Raw genomic sequence first — 24,013 nt, 5'->3', positions numbered from 1 at the left:
GAAAACTAGCTTTAGAAAGGGGAGAGAGGATGGTAATGAGAGGCAAGGCGTGGGATTGACCAACTTTAAATACATTTAAATGCTGTAGAGAATGAAGTGAAGACAGAGGAGAGAGGAGGGGTGATGTCCTGAGCAAGGTCTGAGCATGCACCAAAGGGCTGGGATTCAGGGCCCAGAGTGGGGATTAGGTTCAGACAGGGTGAGGCAGAGTGATTCCAGTGTGGTGGAAGTGCTACAAGGAAGGATGAGTTGGACACACGTGAGCTTATGGGTGTAATGGAAGAAAGCTGGAGAGTTCTTATCTCATTCTTCAGTTCTCTCTGTGAAGTTGGTTCCCCAAACACTGTATCCAACTCACCTATTGAACACTCATGTCCAAACTTTACTGCAATTAGGGCTGAGACTCTTACTTCTCTTGGCCCTCATCCTGGGCTTGCCTGCCCACCCCCAAGTCAAGCTCTTTATGTGGCTCACTGCTCCCCGTCCCTTCCCTGCTGACCAAGAGGTGTTCAGTACAACGTAATGCTTTGTGCTTGTTTTCCGGAGACCTAGTAATACCTAAACTCTTAAAATGGCAGTAATATATGCTCAAAAATTAAAAATAATACATGAGAATTGATCTATCAAGGACCTTTATAACAAATGGCTCACTATATATGCAAACCTCACCCCATGAGATTACGCCAAAGGAATTTCATAGCTCCTTTATCAAGGAAACATTTCTGTAGAGGGTGGAGTGCAATCCTCTGAAGAGTCTCCTCTGGCATCACTGATACTGTCAACCTATATTTCACGTAGACTGAATGGGATCATGGATTCTGACAGATATAAAATTCCATGGGTGCAAGACATCAGTGAACATGTTCAATAAAGCTCGTATGATGAAATGACATGTTCATTCAAAAACACCTGACCACAGCTTACCCATCTCCTTTGAGAAAACTGTAATGGTTGTGTTCCTCTCCATCAATAATCAATATAATGACAATCCATATAGAAAAGGATGAGTTACTTGCATCAATCAGAACGTGTTTTATATACAGTTTACTCACTTTTGAGAAGTAAAATCTCTCCTCTTATGAAAAGGCTGAAATTGTAGACTTGTAACAATTATATAAGAAAACTTTCTCAAAGTTTCAGCTGTAAGATGAATAAGGTCTGAGGCTCTAATGTATAACACAGTGATTACAGTTGATAACACTGCAATGTATAATTGAAATTTGCTAAGAGAGTAGAACTTAAATGTTCTTACCAAAAAAAAAATTAAAAAGATAAATATGTGAGGTGATGGATGGGAGGAATTAACTAGAATAGATGGGAGGAATCTTTTCACAATGTATATACATTTTAAATCCTCATGATGCACACTTTAAATACCTTACAATTTTATTTGTCAAGTATATCTCAGTAAAACTGAAGAAAAAGTCAAATGATTTGTAAGCATCCTTCCCCCCTATTTTTTTTCTTCTTCAGCAGCAAGCAATAACAACAAAAAACAACTAAAAGTGGTTGAATAATGAAGGGGCTAATTTTTACGTAATAAAATGTCTCATGTAAGGCTGTGGAGAGCTGGTACATGAACTCCCTGATTCCATCAAGAACCCAGGGGGCAGGGGCTTCCCTGGTGGTGCAGTGGTTGAGAGTTCGCCTGCTGATGCAGGGGACACGGGTTCGTGCCCCGGTCCGGGAAGATCCCACATGCCGCGGAGCGGCTGGACCCGTGAGCCATGGCCGCTGAGCCCGCGTGTCCGGAGCCTGTGCTCTGCAACGGGAGAGGCCACAGCGGTGAGAGGCCCGCGTACCGGAAAAAAACAAAAAAAAAAAGAACCCGGGGGCGGTCCTCCTCTCCTGCCCCACCATTCTTGGCAGGTGGCTTTTCCCCACATGGTCATGAGATGGCTGCTGTACCACCTCATTATTCATCTGCCTCCGGAACCAAGGAAGCTTAGTTTATTCCTTTAAAAATGCTGTTTCCAAGTTTCATCCAACGACTTACATCTTACTGGCTAGAATTGGGTCATACAGTCAGCTCTAGTGGAAAGATCGTTGGAAAAGTGAATATTCTAGCTTTCAAGCCACTGTGTAGAAAAAAGCAAGAACGAAAGATTATGAATGGCTTTTAAGCCGCCTTGTCTGCCTCTGTGGGCAAGGAGATGAGGAAGGAAGTTTATTAAAAAAATATTACTAGGCCATCCAAATATTCTAAATCACAGAAAGAGAACATTTCCTTAGCAAATATTGACTTTTATAAGTGTTACTGTTTGGCAGTACAAGGCAGATTTTATTGATTTAGCGAGTCAATGTAACAGTCATTACTTACTACTGAGATGGTTTCTCAATATGCTAAGGTCCTATTATGATTTGACCTTCAGCTGAGTTCGATTCTTCAAATGCTTTTATTTAAACCCTGGACACTTCTAGACACTCAGACTTCAGGACAGCACAGATCTCAGCCCCATTATTCCCATTCTAAGCTGTCTCAGGAAAAATAAAAAGGTTTGTCTAATTCTCTTAAGTATCAGCTAGATAGGGAAGCAAGATGCTAAATGGGCTCATTTATAAAGTGATTCTACATATTATTAGAGTCACCTAAGAACCTCTTAAGAAATTCTGATAAACTGATTTTTTAAGACCTCTCTAGATAATTCTAATGTGCAGCTAATGCTGGGTACTGCTGCATTAGAACAAAGAAGGGAAAAAACCAGAAATAGCATGGAAAACCATGAACAAGTTATTGAACCTCTATAGGCTCAGTTTTCTCATCTGTTGATTAAATTAGTTAATTCACATAAACATGTAGTTTGATGCATGGCATAGAGCAAACACTTAGATATTACTGTCTCGTTGATGTTAATATATTTTTGAAAAAAAATCATTTTATTTGTGATCAGATGGAGTTTTTCCAAGGTAGGCAATAATATATAAGAGCATAGATCTTGAAGACAGCAAAATTTGGTACTTAAATCCCAGTTCGGCCACTTACTAGTTAATTTGACATTAAGCAGGTAAGCCATTTGATCTGAGTCTCAGTTTTCTCATCTATTAAATGTGAATAATACCCATCTCTCAGGTTGTGCCTATTAGAAGATACTATGTATGCTAAAGCATAATTTTCAAAAGAGTAAAATCATGACTCATATAAATATAAAATGGACATGTATCAAAGATTTTATTCAACTCTTCATTTACTCAGGGAACCAATAAGATGGTAAGACCTGTCCAAATGAGAATCTGACTTAACAAAGCTTTATAATTTACCAGTCAAACTGCATTTGCCTTGTTATGAACAGGAATTATTTGCACTGCTATTTGTTTTTCACAATTTAACAGCTACCCCTATGGAACTGTAAAATAATCTAGTCAATTGAAGGTACATATTACTGGAATCAGATAATGCCCTGAGGGTCGCCTGGCCAATGCCTAGCACTCCACTGAAAGACACCAGTAATTCTCTTTGCCCACTTCCAAGTCCTGACATGTAGGCAAAGTGCCCGGCAGGGTGTACCTGCCATGCAGTAAGTACTGATTAAATGGTGGCTCCAGTTCTTGTTATTCTTGAGTCATATGATTATTTACGTAGAAAACCCAAGCAAGTCAACTAAATGTATTAAGACAGATTTATCATTGCTATGACACTATGCATTTGTGCTTTACATTCCTCCCTCTACTGTAAACATAGCAATGATAGATTTTTTTATGTAAAGAAAAATCATAGTCACATTCAAAAGCAGGATAAGAGAGAACCTGCAGCAATATGCAGGAGCCGAAGCCTCAGGCAGCCCAGCGTTGGACTTGCGTCGGGTGACAGAGCGTGGTCCCCTTCCTAAAGCTGGAGGCAAGGACGGTCTTATCCTTTTCCAGCTCAATGACTAGATCTCTGATTATCTCCAGTCACGGAGCGAGGGACAGGAGCTGAAGCTACAACTAAGACCATATCCTGGGCTACAGATGGTGGGGGAAGAAAGGGTGCAGGCAACCAAAAAACTGATAAACATGGAAGCTTGGAGAGGAGGAGGATGAAACACCCACATAAGATAAACCTTCAACTAAAATTTCAAAGAAAATGGGGAAAATTAACACTAGGAAACACAGCAAATAAACTTAACAACCAGAACATTAATAATTAACAAAGAATATGATACAGCCATTAATTGTGGAAGACTATTTAACAACGTGAAAATATTCACGTGTGAAAAACGTGTTAAGGGAAGATATATGTTTTAAAGACTGGTCTGCTTGTTGGCCATTCGCTTGTGGTTGCATTTCCACATTTCTATGCTTCCCACCCCCCTCCGGAAAAACCCTGCCACTGCAGGAAGCCAGAAGTCTGTATATGCCAGTCTTTTCCATATTCCCTGGCAGAGTGGAAATGTGGAGGATTTCCCTTCTTCTGGAGGCAGCTCCCACACACAGCAGCAGCAGGTAAGCCTGAGCTCCTGACAAGCAAAAGGGTTTGAACAGGAGGGTTCCTAGAATCCTGTAACATCGGCAGGATGTTTTGTTTCATTTCATTTTTAATTTTAACTACATTCCATTTCCATCCAGGTCAAGGGACAATTGAGAAAAAGGTTCTATCCTCAATACACAACCAAGGAAGCGTAGAAGGGCTCTCGATGCCATTGTTTTGAAGTTAGCCTATCAGTAATCATGATTGAAACGTAACCCCGATGGCTTGCACAAGCGGAATAAAATGCCCCGCATTGTAGGATGTTATAAAGGCTGTGTAGCTTCATTTCCAGTGCTGCACAACCCCCTGCTCCCTGTACATCAGCTGCAGTGGGGTTCCAGCAGCCTCAAGGCATGTGATTGTGGCTGGGGTCTGGGCAGCAGCATCTTCCTTCCTGCTTCTCCCGTCTTAGGCATGGCAGTGGCTGCCAGCAGTTACTATTCTTTAGGTAAACTTAACAGCTTCCTTTTTTTGCTCCTCCAATCTTTCCAACCACTCTTCTGCACTGTATTCCCTCTACTGGTCCTCACTGCCTGAGCGGACAATGACTGACAGTTGGCTTCACCAGCAGAATACAGATGGCATTCAGCAGTGTCATAAGTGCTGAAAAATTGGAGGAGCAATGATACTTGAGGAACTGTGAATGCCAGCAGGAACTGACCTTTTTTTCTTTTTTTTTTTTGGCCACACCTCACAGCATGTGGGAACGTCCCTGACCAGGGATCAAACCCGCACCCCCTGCAGTGGAAGCATGGTGTCTTAACTGCAGGACCACCAGGGAACTATTATGCTAAAGAAGTAAGCAACTTACACAGTACAACTGTTTTAGCATATCTACAGAGAGGAGGCCGGTTTTATCTGGTTAGCAGGATTACAGGTGATTTTTATGTGGCGAGAAGATCACAAATGCTGGAACCAGCCTATCTATAGACTCAAATCCCAGCCCTGCCACTTCCTAGGTGTGTAGCCTTGGGCAGGATTTTTAACCTCTCTGCCTGGTTTCTCCAAATGCAAAGTGGTTGTGGTTGATATAATATCTCAAAAAGTTATTTGAAGAAAAAAAGTGGGTTAATGAAGTTGAAGAACATAGAAGAGAGACTGACATATAGTATTATATAAGTAAATTTTAGAAATTATTTTTTAAAATTTTATTTTCCAATTTTAAAAAAGGATATATAATTGACCAGAAAACATGTCATATGTAAAAAGAAAAATGTGACATTCATAGAAAGTAAATATAAATGATCTTAAAGTTATTGTTAAATTTGTAATTTTTACCGTGTCACAGAGCTGTAGCAGCGACTCTGGCAGACTGTGGGAGGGGACTGCACAAGGGTGTGAAGGAGGCGGGGATCATTGTGGGCCATCTTGGAGACTGGCCACCGCAAATCTGGAATATGAAGACCACTGTCATGCTTATTGCCAAATTAAATTTTTCCTTGAGTCAGTTAGTAATGCATGCAGCTAGGAGTAATAGGAGTCCCAGCCAATGGTGATTTAAACAAGGAAGGGGTTTCTTTATTTCACATCACAAGAAGTCCCACAGTAGGCAGTCTGTAGCTAGTATGGTGGTCCAGGATACCTTCAAGGACCCAGGCTCCTGGCTTTTAGCTTTATCACCCTTAGTGATGACAGCAGCACTTCCAGAGCCCTTTGGCAGAAAGAGACCATGTGGCACCAGCAGCCTTCCTTTCCTTTACACGTCATTGGCCATAATCCCATCAAGCAACTTCTAGCTGTAAGGCAAGCTGGGTCATTGAGTTTTTAGATATTCTAGCCTCTATAGTAGATGAAGGCAAGAAAAGGCAGGAAAACTGTACTGATGGAGGTCACAAGTTTCTAGCATGTTTCCTAAGTTCAGATTTTGAATGCTGCATTTTCTTCAGATCACGAGGTAAAAAATTATAGGAGCTACATTATGACATAAAAGAAGCACAGGGCCTTACATGTAACAGGTTCTTATTAATCATTTCTTGAGTGGATATGTTAGATAAGCATTAACCCTATACAAGCTTTTCCTGAAATGACTTTGTATTCTATTTGCATTCATTGGGAAAAATAGGTTTTCCATCACTAGGAAGTAAAAAAACACACTAATTCTATGTAGTCTACTTTTCTCTTAATTTTAGGACTTTATTTCAGGCTTTGATCTGTGCATGAAATGCTAAGCCCAGCTACACTTCAGCTCTATGCTTCCCCTGCCACCCCCAGGCTTCCAAATCTTTTCTGCTACCCTACAGCCCTGTCCTCAGACATAAGTTCTTTTTCTATAATTGTTCTTTTTGGTTCAGAATTTTCTTTCTTAAATAACATAAAAATAAAAGTGATAGGGCAAGATGATTAAATATATTCCCTTCAGAAAAACAAAATGTATTTTTGTTTTGTTTAGGCCAAAGAAACTAACTTTGTAAATAGACAACCTGAAAAACAAACTGCATTCTGAAAAGACCATGAAAGGCCAACATAGCATTTTTGTACTTCAAAAAAATGTCTTCTACTTTCATACCAAAATTGACTTTAAAATTGAAGCTGTTAAAAATACACACTTAATTTAGTAGCTTTTAATTCACAGAGCTTTTTCATGGGTGGGGTGCAAAGTGGTGAGCTTAATTTTGCCACAGAGGAATATACTGCCTGTGTACAAGTCAGGCTGTTTACTAAGAATAGACTGTGGGCAGCTGGATAATTAAAAAGTGCTTCACATAATTGAAGTTCTGGTGAGGAAGTGATTAAAGTCATGGCCTTGCCTGCTGGGTGTATACAAACTACTTTAAAACCTGGATACTGGAATGTATGGCCTTAAAAGGATTGCATTAAGATGAAAAACATGTAAAAGGCCACTGATAAACCATACTTTCATTTTTAAATAGAACTTGAATCACTAGAATTTTACACTGATTTTACATGAATAGTGAAACTTGCTACACCTATTAGAAATATAGAAAAACATCTTTTTAAAAAGGGTAGCTTATGCTTTTACTCAATACAAAGGAAAATAAATTGCAGACAAATTTTTACTTAGCCATTTCAGCATTAACAAACATTTTAAATATTATTCAGTAATCTCTAGCTTTGTGAGTTACTAAAATTTAAAAGTATTGAAAATTAATTTTTGTTAGTTGTAAAAGAACCAGCTACTGTTTCTTTCTTAGACTAAATTACTTAAAGAATTAGGCTATCTTTTAAAGGTTAAACAGTATGATTAGGCAACTATTATCAGTGGCTACTTTGGGGAGTGGAATCTGGGATGAGAAGCAGCTGAAGTAATACTTGTCACATCATATTCTTCAGTACCCTCTGAATTTGTTTTTAAACAAACATATATTATCTTCATAATTAAATTATTAATGATAAAATTAAGTTAAAAACTGTGTGAGACCAACAATCACTGAAGAAACTGAAAAAGAAGTCATGAAAAAGAATTACCTTGACTGAAACTTGAAAAGGAGCTTCATATATAAGAACAAGTTTCAAAACAGTAAGGCCCAACCTAGATCTAGAATTATCTTAAGAACAAACAGAAAAACTGAAATGATTATATGTTATTTTATGTTAGTTTTTTTTTTTTTAAATCTATCCTAAAAATCAAGAAGCCCCAAATTCCTTCTTACTAAATGTCAGTTTACCTGTTAACAAAAGGAAAGAGCATTTTCCTCATCTTCTTCATAGTAATTTTGAAGTCTCATTAGCATGCTTTTATTACGAGACTCAGGGTTTCCAGGCTAGGTGTGGACCCCTATGAAGTCAGTTAAAGATAAAAAAATAAATTTAAATGATTATTTTACAACATTAAGTTTTATTTTTAAAGTAATTTTATATTGCACTATTATAAAACCAATAAATGATGGAGTTTACAGTCCCAGACTAAATTATCAAGGACTGAGAAGGGGAGAGGATGGGAAAAGTAGCAGATTCCTTGTTTCCATGAAAAGTCACTGAAACAAAATAAAACCAATGGAATAGGCACAATTTATCAGACAAATATGAAGAAAAAAGTATGCAGAGGTACATATTTATACCATCTAATTATAATTCAAGGCAAAAAAAGCATAAAACAAGACAATGAAGCCTATTTAAATAGTATAATTTGTAATAAAGACATAAGTCATCAACCTTGTGGCTACCCTGAAAGGATTAGAAAGTGAACGGCCTTAGCCATCATTTAACAGGCATAGATAATATCCAAATAACAACATTAAATTACACAGAATAAAAATATTTCATGCAGAAGGAAAAATGGGCAGAAGTAGACATGCAGTAGAAGACTTTAATATACATCAGCATTACTCTATGACAGATAAAATGGACAAAATAAGGAAGATTTAGAAAATTAATAATGAAGTAAAAAAGATACTTAATGAATTCCCAACAGCAGAAATTACAAAGACCATATTTTTACTATAATATAAAAATGAAAGCAAGGAAATCTTTAAGAACACATATATGAAATAAGAAAAATACAAACAAGCCAAAAAATGAAAACCAGGCACACACACACACACACACCCACCTACACACCTCACTCACTAGTACAGGAAATGGCCAGATATAAATTGAAAGCATTAGAGTCTTTCATTACTTAAACAGAAAATAAATTACTGCAATGGGTTAAAATAGACATATACATACATATATAATCTGTCTGTAAGAATATACTGAAGAACCCAAAACCTTATTTGTCACTTTTGGAGGCTGCTAGGCACTCACTCATTATTCTAAAAACTGAATCAAGCATTTCAGCTTTCTGTGTCAGGATAATTAAAGAGTTGACGAGGTAAAGTATTTTTTTTTTTTAATAGAAAAGGTGTAACAAATAAATGCAGAATAATAATAGAATTAGAAAATCACCATATTAAGATTTTCTAATAAAATAACAGACTTGTCAGTGATCATCAATGGCTGCTTAAAAGCATTTGATAAAAAGTTGATGTAATTATTTTTTAATGAATGAATCAGTCTGACATCATCTGAATCCACTGATCCATTTTAATGTTAATAATAATAGGACAACCAGATATTACATTGCTCCTAACGTGATGCAATTGAAAGCATACAGCACCACCAATGAAGTGTTCTTGCCAAAAACACTGAAAGCTGAATTCAATCAAGATTTTGGACCTAACTACTGGTTTACAGGAAAGACAGGAGATGGAGAAACATGTTAAATAATGTCATGAGGATATAATCAGCCAAGTACAAACTGTAAGAAATTCTCTAGGGCAAATGACCCAATGTATTCCATAAATAAATGCAAATGTTCCATAAATAAATGAAAAATAAAGGAAGGGAAACTGTTATAGACTTAGGAGACATGCCCACCAAATGCAATGTGTGGATTTTGTCTGTATCCTGATATAAATAAATCATTTGTAAAAAGACATTTTAAACACAAATGATACTTAACAAAAGTACAGTGTTAAATAGTAATACTGCTAATTACAATCTTATACTGCCTATTTAGAAAAGGCAAGAGTATCAGCTGGAAAACTAACAGAATTAATTAGTAACGTGACTAAAAACAATATAAAAATTATTACTAATAGTATTCGTATACACTATTCGTCAGTAGTTAGAAGCTAACAATTCTTAATAGCTACACAAAAACTCCAAATACTTAGAAATAATTTTACAGAGAAATATGTGTAAGCAGTTTGAAGAAAACTATAAAACTTATACTGATAGATAAAAATACTTAAATTAATTGGGAACTAGGGTTAAGAAACTCCATTTTATACTCTCTCCCATTGCCTTAATAATCATTAAACATTAAATGTGCTCCATCTTACCATACACCTCATTCTTTACTCTTATCAATCCATTAATCAATAACATATGATAGGTAACTTATTCGTTTCTTTTAGTAAAAATGTCTCCCTTTACTTGGGAACCCAAAATCATTAACTGAAGTAAATGGTTACAGAATTGCCTCATTATTAGCAGTTGGATAGAGAATCATAACTGGATCCTTTTGCCTTTAACGATTTGGGGTTTGCTAATCTATTTCTGAACTATTTATTAGGAAGTTATTGCAGCCTCATAAAGCTTTATCATGGGGGCCAAAGTCTTCATTATTTCCTATGGCCTAGATTCATTAAACATAGCTCTGCTTGGCTAATGCTCACAACTAACATACACATAGCAGCCCATCATTTATAATGCTCCCACCATCAGCACCAACCCCATGACTGTAAATCAGCTTAGGGAATCTTGTTGTCCTAGCCATTCCAGTTGCCCCCAACTGACCATTTACGGTGAATTACTGTCTCATTATAATCTACTTATAGCAGGAATTAATGCCATAATCATAGGCTATTGCTCTCTTTACATATTTATCAAGCCATAAAAGGACATTGCATTGAATCAATTAAACTCTAATGTGTGAATACATTCTAATAATCTTGCACATCATCAGCTATCACAGTAAACTCTCAATTTATTATTGGTTCAATTATTTATAAATTAAATAAAACACTTGTGACTAGACATAAGCTTACATTTTTAATAAAGCAAGAGGTTTTCTCAGAACTGTAGAGAGAACCTGCATTTATCAACTGTAAAATACTAAAAAAGTTATCCACAGACTTAGAATTTAAAAAGTTAATAAAATTACAAATAAGTGTAAAACTCAACCATACATATGATTTTGCTTCAATCATTTTCCCATTGCAAATGATAACTTTACCCCCACTATTTCAAAGCCAAACCACACTGCACACCATACAATGTAAACTATGTGTTTCTCTGGAAGAGAAAAAAATATGGGAACTTCCCTGGTGGCACAGTGGATAAGACTTCACACTCCCAATGCAGCGGGCCTGGGGTTCGACCCCTGGTCTGGGAACTAGATCCCACATGCATGCCACAACTAAGAGTTCGCATGCCACAACTAAGGAACCCACAAGCACAACTAGGGAGCCCGCCTGCCACAACTAAGGAGCTAGCAAGCAACCCACGTGCTGCAACTAAGGAGCTAGCAAGCTGCAACTAAGACCCAGCGCAACCAAATAAATAAATAAATATTAAAAAATATATGTAACATGCAGAGAGAGAACAGAGGAGAAACTGAGGTGGTAAACAGGCTAACAATACACCAATTTCTGCTTCCATATAACAGGTTATATAAGTAGTCTGGATGAGCCATGGATTAGAGAGCCTGATTGAGGAAGGGCATAGGGATTCTGGCCCACACATCTACCATCTCAGATCCAAAGGCATCTGGAGTTAGTACCAGTTCTCCCCCAAGGGGCATAAGAAGAAATTCACAGTGTCTTTCACAAGAGAAAGGCTAGAACATAAAAGCAAATACCAGCTCAGCATGAATCTCTTAAGGCAAAGGGTCCCAATCAGTGCCACAAGTGGGTTACAGATATGGAGATACTGATCTTCTCAACCCGTAAAGTGATCTGGTCAAGACCTATGTGGGCTAGAGCTCTGGGCCAGAAACTTCTGGCTATAACTACCCTCCTCTATTTACTATAATTTCACATAAAGAATATTATTTTCCATATGTGTTATGGTTTTCAAAAGGTTAGCAAGCATCGTTGTAAGGGAAAGAAATAGGTCTTAATCATCTTTGTACGTTCAATAAGTCATATTTTCTGAGGGGGCAGTTGCCAGTGCTGGACATGGCTAGACACTGAGAATTCAGGCTTGGCCCCTGGCAGAAGACTGCTTCTGGGGGTCAGAGAAGCCAGCAGAGATTTGGGTGGGTTGGTGAGAAATGGAGGAAAACACTGGAGACTTAAGGGTCTCAAACATACAGCATGTTTGCTCATAAAGCCATTTCCTGAACTCTGAAGCCTAGGTGGGGCAAACTGGCTAAAATCTTAACCTGAAAATCTGTGAAGAACAGAATTACCTGCACTCAATCAATGCTGAAGAGAAAAAGACCCATCAGATTCTTAGTTCAAAGTCCAAAAGAGACAAGTCATAGAAAAAGGGATGACCAGAGGTAGACTTAGACTGAGTCTTACCAAAACAATAGCCCAGCCTTGAATCAGCTGATTGGATTAAGGCAATTGGCCTGTCCTCACTCAGTCTACTTAACAGAAAAAGGGTAGACCTTCTTTGGTGAAATATAAAGCATCTTTAGCTTCTACAGCTTTTTTAATAGAAGAAAATTTAGAATAAATGATATTTGACTGATCTAGAAGAGGAATCAAAGGAGAGAAAAAGGAACATAAAACAGGTGGGTCAAATAGAGAAAAAAGATCAATATAAATCCAACTATATTGGAAATTACATTAAATGCAAATACGCTAAGATATTCAGATAGGGATTATCAAACTGAAAAAGCAACAAGCAAACAAACAAAATATATTTTGTGACTTACAAAATAAAATATAAAGCCATAGAGGGGTTGAAAATAAAAGCATGGAAAAAGATACACTATGTAACCACTAAATGAATGAAAGCTGGTAGGACTACACTAATATCAGACAACACAGGCATTAGGGCAAGAAGCATTATTAGAGATCAATAAAGACATTTAATAATGATAAGAGGAGTTAACCACAGGAAAACATCACAATTCTAAATTTGTATGCATACAGTAACAAAGGTCAAAACAGAAACACTGAAAACTGACAATTAAAATGAGAGATAGAAAAACATACAATAGTAGGAGATTTTTACACACCTTTACTATTAGAAATTTGATACAACTGGGAGACGTAGAGAAAACTGCTTTCCTGACTTACTTCCTACCCCACCTCCCAACACACAGATAAAAAGCAGAATTTGGCTGCCATAAGGAGGAAGAAAAGGAACACTGATAACCCTCCCCACCATGAGGCCCTAAAGGACTGCTGAAGACTGAGGCAGGACCAGCAAAACTGAGACAGCCTCTTGCTTCATCACAAGCTTAGCACGGAGTAGCAAACAACAGTCTATTGGGGAAGGGACAAGAGAGTGGAGAATGACACCCTCTATGGTGCAGGTGTGCAGGGACTGCTGAAAGTTGAGAGGGGAGGGGCATACTGAGAAAAACTGTTTGGCGCCCCCAAACCCCACAATAAACACAAGGTAACTGCTGGAGAGATTTGAAATTTGTGGGCTCTGAAGGTAATCACAACAAGGATACTCAAACCAAGTTAAACTACTGAGTACATTGATTCATCCCTCCACACGAATGGCATGACAGAAGAAGAGCTGTACCCAATCCTGGGCATAAATACTATGTATATGTCTACTATTTGTCTACCCACAATGTACATTGTTCAATCAAAAATTATAAGATGCAGAAAAAAGCAAGATTAAAAAAAATCCATTGTCAAGATAACAGAACTAGATCTAGCAAAGATCTAAATGTTGGCATTATTAGACAGCAACTTAAAAATAACTATGATTACTGTGTTAAAGGAACTAGTGAAAAAATGGAGACAATATGCATAAACAAATGAGAAATTTCAGCAAATGGAAACTATAAAAAAGTTAAACAGATATGCTACAAATTAAAAAAAAGCACAACATCAGAGATAAAGAACTTCTTCAAAAGACTTATTAATAGACCAGACCCAACCAAGAAAAGAATCAGTGAACCGAAAGATAGATCAATAGAAAGTATCCAGACCAAAATGAAGAAACAGAGAAAGAGACAGAAAAAAGAGAGAGAGAGAGAGATGGGGGTGGGGGGAGAAAGGAAGGAAGGGAGGGAGGGAGGGAGAGAAAGAAAGGAAGAGAAAGAGAAGACAGAGCATCCAAGACCTGTGGGACAATATCAAAAGTCTAACATACAGGAAATGAGAGTCCCAGAATGAGGAGAAAGAGAGAACAAAGCAGGAGAAACGTTTGAAAATGCAATGGCTAAAAATCTTCTGAAATTAATGAAAGACAAAAACCCTCCAAGATCTGAGAAGCCTAGAGAACACTAAGGATGATTTTTAAAAAATAAAATAAAAAGGAAAAATAGACACATCATAGTTAAACTATAGAAAATCAAAGATAAAGAGAAAATCTTGAAAGTAGCGGGGTGGGGAAAAAAAAACAAGAATCAATGCAGAGACAAAGATAGGATTGACACTGTACTTCTTGTCAGAAGTTATGGAAATCAGAAGACAATGAATTCCATTAGAGAAATTAAAGAAAAACAAAAGTCAACCTAAAATTCTATGCAAAGTGAAAATATCTTTCAAAATGAAGACTAAATATTTTTTTCCAGAAAAAGATAAAGTGGGAGACCTTACTTCTAACAGAATTACACTGCAAAACACATTAAAGGGTTTTTCAGACATAAGGAGTATGATACCAACTGGAAAAATAGATCAAAAAAAAGAAATAAAAAGTGCCAGAAATGGTAAGAATGAGGGTAAACATAAAACACATTTTTTCTTATTTTTAATCACTTTGAAAGATAACTGTCAAAGCAAATATAGTAACAATGTATTGTGAGGTTTATAGCAAATACAGGAGTAAAATGTTATAACAATAATAGCAAAATGGATGGGAGAGAGACAATGAAATTATACCATTTTAAAGTTCTTAGGTTATAGGTAAAGTGTTATGTTATTATGTGAAGGTAGACTGTAAGGACTTAAAGATGTATGTTTTAAACTGCTAAAACAAAAAAACAAAAAACTAATAAGCCAATAGTGGAGATACAAATTAAATAGTAAAACAATATTTAATTAATCCAAAAGATGGAAGGAAAAGAGAGAAAAAGGAAACTAAACAAATGGGACAATTAGAAAACAATTAGCAAGATAGTAGATTTAAATTCAACCATATTATTAATTATATTAAAAGCAAATTGTCTAAACACCTCAATTAAAAAGCAGAGACTCTCATATTGCTATCTACAAGAAAATTCCTTTAAATATAAAGGCATAGATAGCCTAAAATAAAAGTATTAAAAGTAAATATAGCATGCAATCACTAATCAAAAGAAAGCTGGAGTGGCTCTATTAATACTAAACAAGGTAGACTTTGAACAATGAATATTATCAAAGATAAAGGGGGACATTATATAATATTAACTGTCAATTCAACAAGATATAACAATCCTACTTGTATATACACTTAACAATAGAGCTTCAAAATATATAATGCAAAAACTGATCAAACTGAAAGGAAAAATAGGCAAATTCCCAATTATAGTTGGGGAATTTAATACAACTCTTTCAGTAATTGAAACAAGTAGACAGAAAATAGCTAAGAATATAAGAAGGCCTGAAAAATACTATCAACTAATTTGACCTAAAACAAATCAAAACAAACTTCAAAGGACTGAAACCATTCAAGGTATATTCTCTAATCACAAAAGAATTTAACTGGAAACCAACTATAGAAAGATATCTGAAACATCTCCATGTGTTAGGAAGTTAGAAATTAGATAAGTAGAAAATAACCAACTGCCTGGAAACTAGGATTACATTCATAAATAATACATGGATTAAATATTAAGTCAAAATAGAAATCTAAAATTATTTTAAACTGAATGATAATGAAGATATGATATACCAAACCTTGTGGGATACAGACAACCAGTGCTTAGAGGGAAATTCCATATCCAGAGCATATATAAAGCAGACTGTCCTCTCCAGTGTAGGTGGGCATCATCCAATCCATTGAGGGCCAGAACAGAACAAAAACAGTGGAGGAAGGGAGGATTCATTGGCTCTTTGCCTGACTACATGAGCTGGGACATCAATCTTCTTTTGCCCTCAGCACTCTTGGCTTTCAGGCCTTTAGACTCAGACTGGAATCTATACCAGTGGCTCTCAGGCCTTTGAGGAATGCCACTGGCATTCCCAGGACTCCAGCCTGCAGACAGCAGATCATGGGACTTTTCAGTCTCCATACATAATCACGTGAGCCAATACCATATATATTGTTTTTCTGGAGAATACTAACACAACCTAGAATCTGTCATACAGAGTGAAGTAAGTAAGAAAGAGAAAAACAAATACTGTATGCTAACGCATATATATGGAATTTTAAAAAGCGGTACTGATGAATCTAGTGCCAGGGCAGGAATAAAGACGCACACGTAAAGAACAGACTTGAGGGCATGGCGGGGGGGAAGGGGAACCTGGGATGAAGTGCAAGAGTAGCACTGACATATATACACTACCAAATGTAAAATGGATGGCTATTGGGAAGCTGCTGCATAGCACAGGGAGATCAGCTCAGTGCTTTGTGACAACCTAGAGGGATGGGATAGGGAGGGTGGGAGGGAGGCTCAAGGGGGAGGGGATATGGGGATATATGTATACATATAGCTGATTCACTTTGTTGCACAGCAGAAACTAACATATTGTAAAGCATTCATACTCCCAAAAAGATGTGGAAAAAAAAATTTTAAACTCTGATTAAGAAGGACAAACTTCCAGTTACAAAATAAATGAGTCATGGGGATGGAATGTACAACATGGGGAATATAGTCAGTAATATTGTAATAATTCTGTATGGTGACAGATGGTAACTAGACTTATTGTGGTGATCATTTTATAATGTATAGAAATATCAAATCATTATGTTGTATACCTGGAAGTAACATCATTTATAGGTCAATTACACTTCAATTAAAAAAAAAAAAATCTGGACTTCCCTGGTGGCACAGTCGTTAAGAATCCGCCCGCTAATGCAGGGGACACAGGTTTGATCCTTGGTCCAGGAAGATCCCATATGCTGCAGAACAACTAAGCCTGTGCGCCACAACTACTGAGCCTGCGCTCTAGAGCCCACAAGCCACAACTACTGAGCCCACATGCCACAACTACTGAAGCTTGTGCGCCTAGAGCCCGTGCTCCGCAACGAGAAGCTGCCACAATGAAAAGCCCGCACACCATAACAAAGAGTAGCCCCCGCTCGCCGCAACTAGAGAAAGCCCACGCACAGCAACAAAGACCCAACACAGCCATAAATAAATAAGTAAATAAGTAAATTTATTTAAAAAAAAAAGTTGTACACCTTAAACTAACACAATGTTAATAAAAAAAAAAACTGTTACTCAGGCAGTTCCAAAGTAAATGAAGGAGGGGGAAAAAAGAACCAGAGATATGACTAAACCCCTCATGACCACAAATATTATTGATATTTATTTTAAAAGACTGGTTAGTTCACATCTTAATAAACTTCACGTAGAATTAAAAGACCAAACAAAAATACTGATCAGCAAGTCCTAATTAAGAAAGTGAAAAGGCAATTCACAGAGAAGTAGAAACTATTTTATATAAGTCCAATGGAAATTCATATCTGGAATTCATTTTATACTAACTACAACCTAACCTGACTTTTAACAACAAAAGAAAATTTTAATACAAATGGATAATACAATAAATAGAGATGTGGGAGAATAAACACCAGCTCCGGGTATTACTTAAACTGCTAACAACTAAATATTAGTGAAAAATAAAAATATAGCCTTCTAAAATTATGAACAAATATTAATATTTACAATTATAGAATTCCATATAATTTTCAAAGCATGTTCAGATTTCTACTTGACAGTTATAACTAAATCGAGAGATGATGTGACCAAATTTATATTCATTTTAATGTCGAATGAGAAGATTTGTTTTTACTAGATGCCAGGCACTAGCTAAGCAATGGAATGGCATAACAGAAGTAGTTCTGCTAGCATTGAATTGTTACTTCAGGATAAACGGCTAAATTGCAGATTATTGTAGCAAATGGCATGAACAATTCTGTGTTTCAAGAACCTTGAAATTTCTCATGGCATTTGATACAATAATTCACATCTAGGCATTTATCTTAAAGTCATAATTTGATGCAGGCAATGAATTGTACATGATGACGATATTCACTGCAGAAACATGGAAACAACTATGCAACAATGGAGCAATAATTATTATGATGTATCCAGAGGTAATGGGACAGTAAGTTTATTGGTAGTGCGTGATCATTCTCATTTTACCCTATCTTGTCAATACTAGGATTACCTCTTTTAAATTATTGTAGGGAAAAAAGATTAGTTTTCATTTACAGTTCTTTACTAACAAATCTGAACATCTTGTAAAAATGTTTATTGGTCATTAGTAATTCTTATTTTATGAGTTGTCTGTTTTTATCCTTTGGCCATTTTATCTGATGGACCTTTATATTTTATTAATTTGTAACAGCTCTCTATATGTTGGGCAGGAAAAAGAAAGTATAGAAATCTTTGTGTCTGTTTTACCCTCAAGTGTTATGCTTGGAGTTTTAGCATGAATCAGATCATTAGAAATTACAATTCCTGTTTCTTAAGATGCTTCAACTTCTGATAGTTTTCAACTTCATGGATACTATCAGAAAGGTTAAAATACAATTTTTCAAGTAAGATAAGTTCAAAATAGTAAAAGCCAAGATAGACTTCTAGCATAGAAATGAAAATTTATAAAGTTTTAAGGTAATTAAGTGTGCTTATCTGTAGAAGTGAAAACAAATCTTTTAAAAATAAAAAAGTTTTAGGTAGTATTACATTCAGGTAACATTCAAGAAGTTTTATTATTTTATTATTCAAGAAGTTTAATTATTAAGATGAAATTATTTATTTTTACTTAAGGACCATTTACACATATCTTACCACCTTGGGTTTAGATGTCCTCTTTAGTTAGTTCTTTTTTTTAAGTGATAGGGAAAGACATCTATTTTACAAAACAGCTGCAAAAAATAAACTTTAAGCTTGCCAAAAGCATTCACAGTATATAATTAAAATGTTTCTAATCAAATAATGTATGATAGTTAATCACAGGTTTACTTTTTATAGTTTTAGCCATAATCAATTGTCAATATTTTCATCTACTAATAACAAACTAGATATAAAGGGCTCCTAACAGTTCTTCCCTCCAGTGCCCACCCCAAACTATGCCTACATAAGAAGAAAAGAAGATACTAAAGTTATTTTTAAAAATAAGACTAAACTTTAACATTTTAAGGAAATCTTAAATTTCAAGGAAAATATTATTTTTAAATGTTTGTGTGTGCATCTGCGTGTGTGTGTGTTATCTGAAAGTACTGCAACTAGTTGTAATGTTAAATAAATCAAAACTACTAAGTTACACTTGGGATTTAATCAATTCCCAATTCAGTAGCATCAAAAGAAAAGAAGACAACATATGGGATTTTTTAATTAATTCTTAGACAAGAAAAAAAGAGAGAAATTCCAGTTAAATTATCTGAAGCAAACAGCTATTAAGTGAACCCATTCTATTGAATACCTTCCCGACTCCCAATACCAGCTCCCTCCCATTTTCCACTGTGGCCTCTGGAAAGCATATCTGATTATAGACAAGGTCTCTACACCCTAGTCTCTTCAGTCTCTACCTCTGCCTGAACAGAAACCTGACCCCTCACCTAGGAAACTGCTTCCCTTGCAGCCCTCAGGAATGAAAGCTACTCATTCTCCCAGACTCCATATAATTTCCCTTTAGGAGGCAAATCCCCTCTCCCTACTTTGAAGATCAGATCTAGTGGCAATATCACTAACCCATCATCTATCTGTCCATCCAACAAATACGTACTTAAGTGCCTGTTATGTGCCAGGCGCTGTGTTAGCTATAGGCTACAGAACAGTAAATCCTCATAAGGGTTAAAATCTAGTGAGACAAATATGAAACATAATTACACTGAGGAGGGGGACAAGGCCTTAAGGCCATGAATGTGAGGGCCAGGACATGCAGTTCCTTGAGGGTCATGTTGAGGACTCTGGATTTTATTCTAAATGCAATCAGAAACCACCGATAGAGTTTCAAGGCTTCATTCCTCCCTGGAGTCATTACTCATCCACTCACATTTAACCAGGATGCTTGTCCTTCAGCTCTACCCAATGCCTTCTGCATCCCAGAAAGCTTCACACCCAAGGCTTCTCAGCTCAACATCCTGGACTCCAGTGACCTCCAGCTCCTCCTCAAGCAGGATTCTCTCCACTTTTTCCTTGTCCCAAATTACTCCACCTCTGAAAATCAAATTCCAGTATTCCATTCTCAGGCCATAACCTCTCACCAAGCCTACTCTTCTTCCACTCTATACCTATCATGCCTGTCCTTCAACCTTTAAATTACTATCTGACTAGAAAAAACAACTGAAATATAATCTCATCAGAATAAGTGAAAAGTTACTACTATTTCCTCCACCCCTACCAAGGCATGTAGGCTTTTCTACGCCTTCCTCCATGCCCATACCAACATATGCGAACTTATACACACAAATGGAGAGATGCTTGTTTTGATTATAAAAAGGGAATCATACCTAATAAAAAATTCTGTGATTTTTTTACCCTAAAAATAAAAATCATGCACAAATCTCAGGCCAGTAGATATAGACTGAATTCATTCTTTAAAGTGCTGCACATTGTTCCAGGTACAGATACTGCCCGGGGCTCCCCTCCAACGTGAACTTCACTTGTTTCTGCAACAAACTTGCTGACCCCAGAAAACCTCGAAGGAGACTCTTCAGTGGAGTAAAGTGCTTCCATTACTGGTAGTTGGAAAAACAATGATACTTGTGACTGAAAAAGTCTGGGAGCAGAATGGCTGCTCACAGCACCGCAGCAGAGGGTAAGAGGTTTCAGGCCCATGAGTATTGAAGCCATCATGCCTTTCACCACTTAGTTTGATACTGCCCCAGAAATGTGCAAGGCTGGCTGCTAGCAGGTACTGAGGGAAACACAACCACGAACAGGCAAGGAAAATTAAAACTCACTTACGGCTCTCGCTCTCGGAAAGAAAGATGGCCAACACAATAGAAACAGGAGATGGCTGCTGAGGTAGAACCAATGGAAGAAACAAGAGAATTTTAATGAACAAAGAATGGAATTACAGTGCTGAAAAACAAAAAAACGAGAAAAACCCCAACACTTTCGGGAACTAAAAATCAATCCTGACTTATTTAGAAATTCAGTACCCAACAGAAAAAGAGAATGACTGCCCTTGAGAACCATGTAAGTGGTTAGAAAAATCAGGTGGAAGAAATACCTCACAAGAAACCCAGTGACAGATACCCTGAGGGAAAAGGTAAGCTGCGTGGAGGTCAGATCCAGGAGACAAATCAAGGAAGAGGAAAGGAACATGTGGAGAGGTAATAATCCCACAAATAATGGAAGGAAACTTTTAGAACTTAAGAAAGTCATGAGGCCCTGAGTATCAAGGATAAAGAGAATATCCTGCCAGCCTGTTAGTACTGTGGGAACAAGGGCTTTTTGGGATGATGGGAAGTTGGAAGCAAACACTACTTGGGGACTCCAGGGGACTGACTCTGAACCTGACGCTGAGTTTGGTTCAAACGTCAGAAGAGCAGAATGTCTGTGCTTAATGTTTCACATGGAAACATTAAGCACAGAGATTGTTACAGTTCTCCTGGCTCCCACAAACTTCCTTTGTTATTCTGTGTCACTAGCATCTGAGTACTAACCTTAGGGACTTTGCAGTAAGTCTTTTCCTTCCACAGTCCAGCTGAAATATTGTGGGGACCAATTTTTAAACGCCATATGCACAAATTACTTTGATAAAAATTAAAAATATAAAAAAGAGAAAGTGTTCATCGATGAAGCAATGCATGATTGTTAAAAGAAACCATTACCTTTATTTATGAAATATACATGAAGGTAGTACGGTCATAGTTAAGAGCAGAGACTCTGGATGCCTGCTACTTACTAGCTGTGTGACCTTGCGCAAGTTACTTAACTTTTCTGTGTTTTGGTTTCCTGAAGAGTAAACCTAATTAATAGCACCTTTCTCATCAGACATAAAGATTAAATGAATTAATACATGTACTACACTCAGAACTTTGGCACAGACTAGTACTCAATAAATAACAGTAATGCTGCTGCTTATATCACAGCCACAGAAGTTAATCCCTTTATGCTTACGTTTTGTCATATCTAAGGGAGGAATATGAATACCTCCCTCTCTTAACACCCATCTATCTACCTATTCACAAACATCAACTGAGTATCCATATCAGGTATTATGTGGTGGCTGAAACAGAATCATAAATAAGATACAGTTCTGCCCTTAAAGAGTTCACAGTCTAGTGGGATATACTCAAGAACCTTAGTTTTCTTTCACGTGAGTATTTCCTAAGGCTGTCTTTGCCTTAGGAGATGAAGAAAGGACCACAAGGGTCAAGCATGTGTTTTAGTACCACAAGTACTATGATTTAAAATTAAAAGGCAACTCTAATATTGTTGGCAATTGCTGGGAAAGAAATGTGGCCAGTTTCTGAAATTACTGTATTTTGCTATTTGGGTCACAGGGAAGTAAGCCCCTGCAGATGACATGGCAGTCTTAGGAGTGAGGGGACCAGAGATAAGCAGGCCCCCATTTCTGGTCAGAAGTGGATAAAACACCTTGCGGGGACTAAGCTCTGTTCAGAGGCTGGACTGTGTAGTACACAACTTGCCTCTTTGAACAATCTTTTGAGACCTGAGTGTTCTTTGAATAAACAGCTCTCAAGCCTTTCTCTGAGAGGAGTCACTACTACTTGATCCCTTGTCAATTACATCCATCCCCTTTTAGAGTATCTTGCCTTGACACATAGGCTAGGAGGTTACAGAGAACGTGTTCTTGGTAGCTCTTCTACATCATCCCAATAACAAACACCTTATTCTAAAGCTTCCTGGGATTAAGAGTGTTTATTTTGATCATCCCATGTGAGTTGGCCATGGGTAGGGGTGGGACAAGTTATTCTCCTTTAATCTTTCACTTAACTCAGGGGTTTCAGAATGTCTACACTAATAATATCAGACAATCACTAACATAAGATGAAGAACAAAAGAGACTATGAATTAATAGGAGAACCTAAATGCCTATTCTTTATAAAGAAACAATGCATGCCAACATATTTTCACCTGTTACCGTCAGTTGGCATTTAGTAGCCATGACTTAAAATTCTATATTTAAAACCTCACAGGAATTATAATGGCATCTCAGCATATTTGAAACAATATTAAGTACACTGAGACCTTTGGTATCTTTAGAAAGTATGCAATTATATCATTATTAAAAATAGTATCCAGAATATTTTCCTTTATTATATTAATATATAAATATACAGCACCATAATGTAAAACAATTATATACATTATTTAAAATCATGTATTTGGCTCATAATTGGCCTAGGTTTATTACAAATTCACTTGAATGGTTGCTACAAAGAATGATTCTGGCTTCTTTTCTGTGTGTAAAATATTCCAAAAACCAAAATAAATTAAATAGATATTAATCCAGAGCTAAGTGAAGATTATCCAGCAAAAAAGGAATACTAACATGTATCTTGTTTTAAAGTTTCAACTGGATAATAAATGTTTCAAAAATCTTTACATAAAAACCCTAATAGTACCACCCATAAATCATAAAATATAGCAACAGATAGTATATTTAATTTTTATCTAATTACTTTTTAGACTCATAGTAAAAACCTATTGCTTATAGAAAATAAATCCAACAATTTATCCAAACATTGTTACATAAGAAGTTTTAAGAAACTGTAAATAATTCTTAATACTCTCATTTTGATTCTCCGACTTTTCAAGACTATGCTGTATTTCTTTCAAACATACTTCCTGATGTTGTGCTTTCTAAACAAAAAAAGAAATAAAGATAATTAATGACATTCATATCAAAGGAT

General features: G+C 36.6%; 1 protein-coding gene across 12 annotated transcripts in view; it reads right to left on the bottom strand.

Annotated features, from left to right (window-relative positions):
* ODF2L (outer dense fiber of sperm tails 2 like) overlaps positions 1 to 24,013 on the bottom strand; it is an 84,331-nt gene that overhangs the window by 24,970 nt on the left and 35,348 nt on the right. For 5 of the 12 annotated variants that reach the window (XM_089920066.1, XM_089920070.1, XM_089920088.1 and 2 more), the window contains one exon: positions 16,734 to 23,963. In XM_089920066.1, the coding sequence (XP_089776192.1) occupies positions 23,835 to 23,963 (129 nt within the window). In that variant the 3' untranslated portion in view covers positions 16,734 to 23,834. Of the gene's footprint in view, positions 1 to 5,725; positions 5,838 to 7,873; positions 7,954 to 8,073; positions 23,964 to 24,013 lie in introns of those variants that run through there. The other 7 variants (XR_016394824.1, XR_016394825.1, XR_016394830.1 and 4 more) reach the window with 5 other exon arrangements.

This window comes from Delphinapterus leucas, chromosome 1 (genome assembly GCF_059928025.1).
Source record: "Delphinapterus leucas isolate spDelLeu-1000000601 "Yukka" chromosome 1, BTC_Dleu_Yukka2, whole genome shotgun sequence".
Lineage (NCBI taxonomy): Eukaryota > Metazoa > Chordata > Mammalia > Artiodactyla > Monodontidae > Delphinapterus > Delphinapterus leucas.
This window is presented reverse-complemented; position numbering and strand designations above follow the sequence as displayed.